Source organism: Fonticula alba (genome assembly GCF_000388065.1).
Source record: "Fonticula alba strain ATCC 38817 unplaced genomic scaffold supercont2.27, whole genome shotgun sequence".
Classification (NCBI taxonomy): domain Eukaryota; order Rotosphaerida; family Fonticulaceae; genus Fonticula; species Fonticula alba.
The window spans coordinates 48,544-49,230 of record NW_009242997.1 but is presented as its reverse complement, the minus strand read 5'-3'; the positions used below and the strand labels follow the sequence as shown (position 1 = coordinate 49,230).

The window sequence follows — 687 nt, the reverse complement described above, 5'->3', positions numbered from 1 at the left end:
GCAGCAGGCCGTCCAGGCAGCCGGTGCACGCGTCCGCGGCCCCGAGGCAGGTCCGGCAGGGGTGGCTGCAGGCGGCGCAGCTGTGCCCCCCGGGGACGGCATACTCGCCGGCCGGGCAGGCGCTGACGCACTGGCCGCCGGACAGGAGCCACCCGCCGGCGCAGGCCGTGCAGACGGCCGTGCAGGCCGCATCGCCCGAGGACTCGCATGCGGTGCACCCCTCGGGGCAGCCCTCGCACCGGCCGGTCACCGGGCAGGCGCGCGTCCCCCGGGGGCAGACCTCGACGCACAGGGAGTCCGGGCCGAGAAGCCCCCCGGCCGGGCAGGCCGTGCAGCCATCGGCCCGGTCGCACAGCAGGCACAGCGGGTGGCAGGCGGCGCAGACGCCGTCCTCGGCGAACCAGCCGCCCGGGCAGCCCAGCAGGCAGGTCCCCTGGTGGAGGACCCGGTCGCCGGCGCACGACGTGCACTCGGAGGACTCGGGGCCGCTGCAGGTGGGGCAGCCTGCGTGGCAGGGGAGGCACGCGGTATCCTGCTGGAAGGTCCCCGGCGGGCAGGCCTCGAAGCAGGTGCCGCCGACCAGCAGCGGAGTGGCCGGGCCGCAGGTGAGGCAGTGCCCCGGCTCCGGCCCGTAGCACGTGGCGCAGGTGGCGTGGCAGGTGGCGCACAGCCCGCCCTGCGCCACCG

At 78.0% G+C, this 687-nt stretch overlaps 1 protein-coding gene across 1 annotated transcript in view; it reads right to left on the bottom strand.

The window, feature by feature from the left end:
• The window catches only part of H696_06196 (hypothetical protein), a gene marked incomplete at both ends in the record, with an annotated part of 9,068 nt that overhangs the window by 7,214 nt on the left and 1,167 nt on the right, over positions 1 to 687 (bottom strand). Inside the window, one exon of the mRNA XM_009499940.1 lies at positions 30 to 676. Coding sequence (XP_009498215.1) covers positions 30 to 676 — 647 coding nt within the window. The remainder of the gene's footprint in view (positions 1 to 29; positions 677 to 687) is intronic.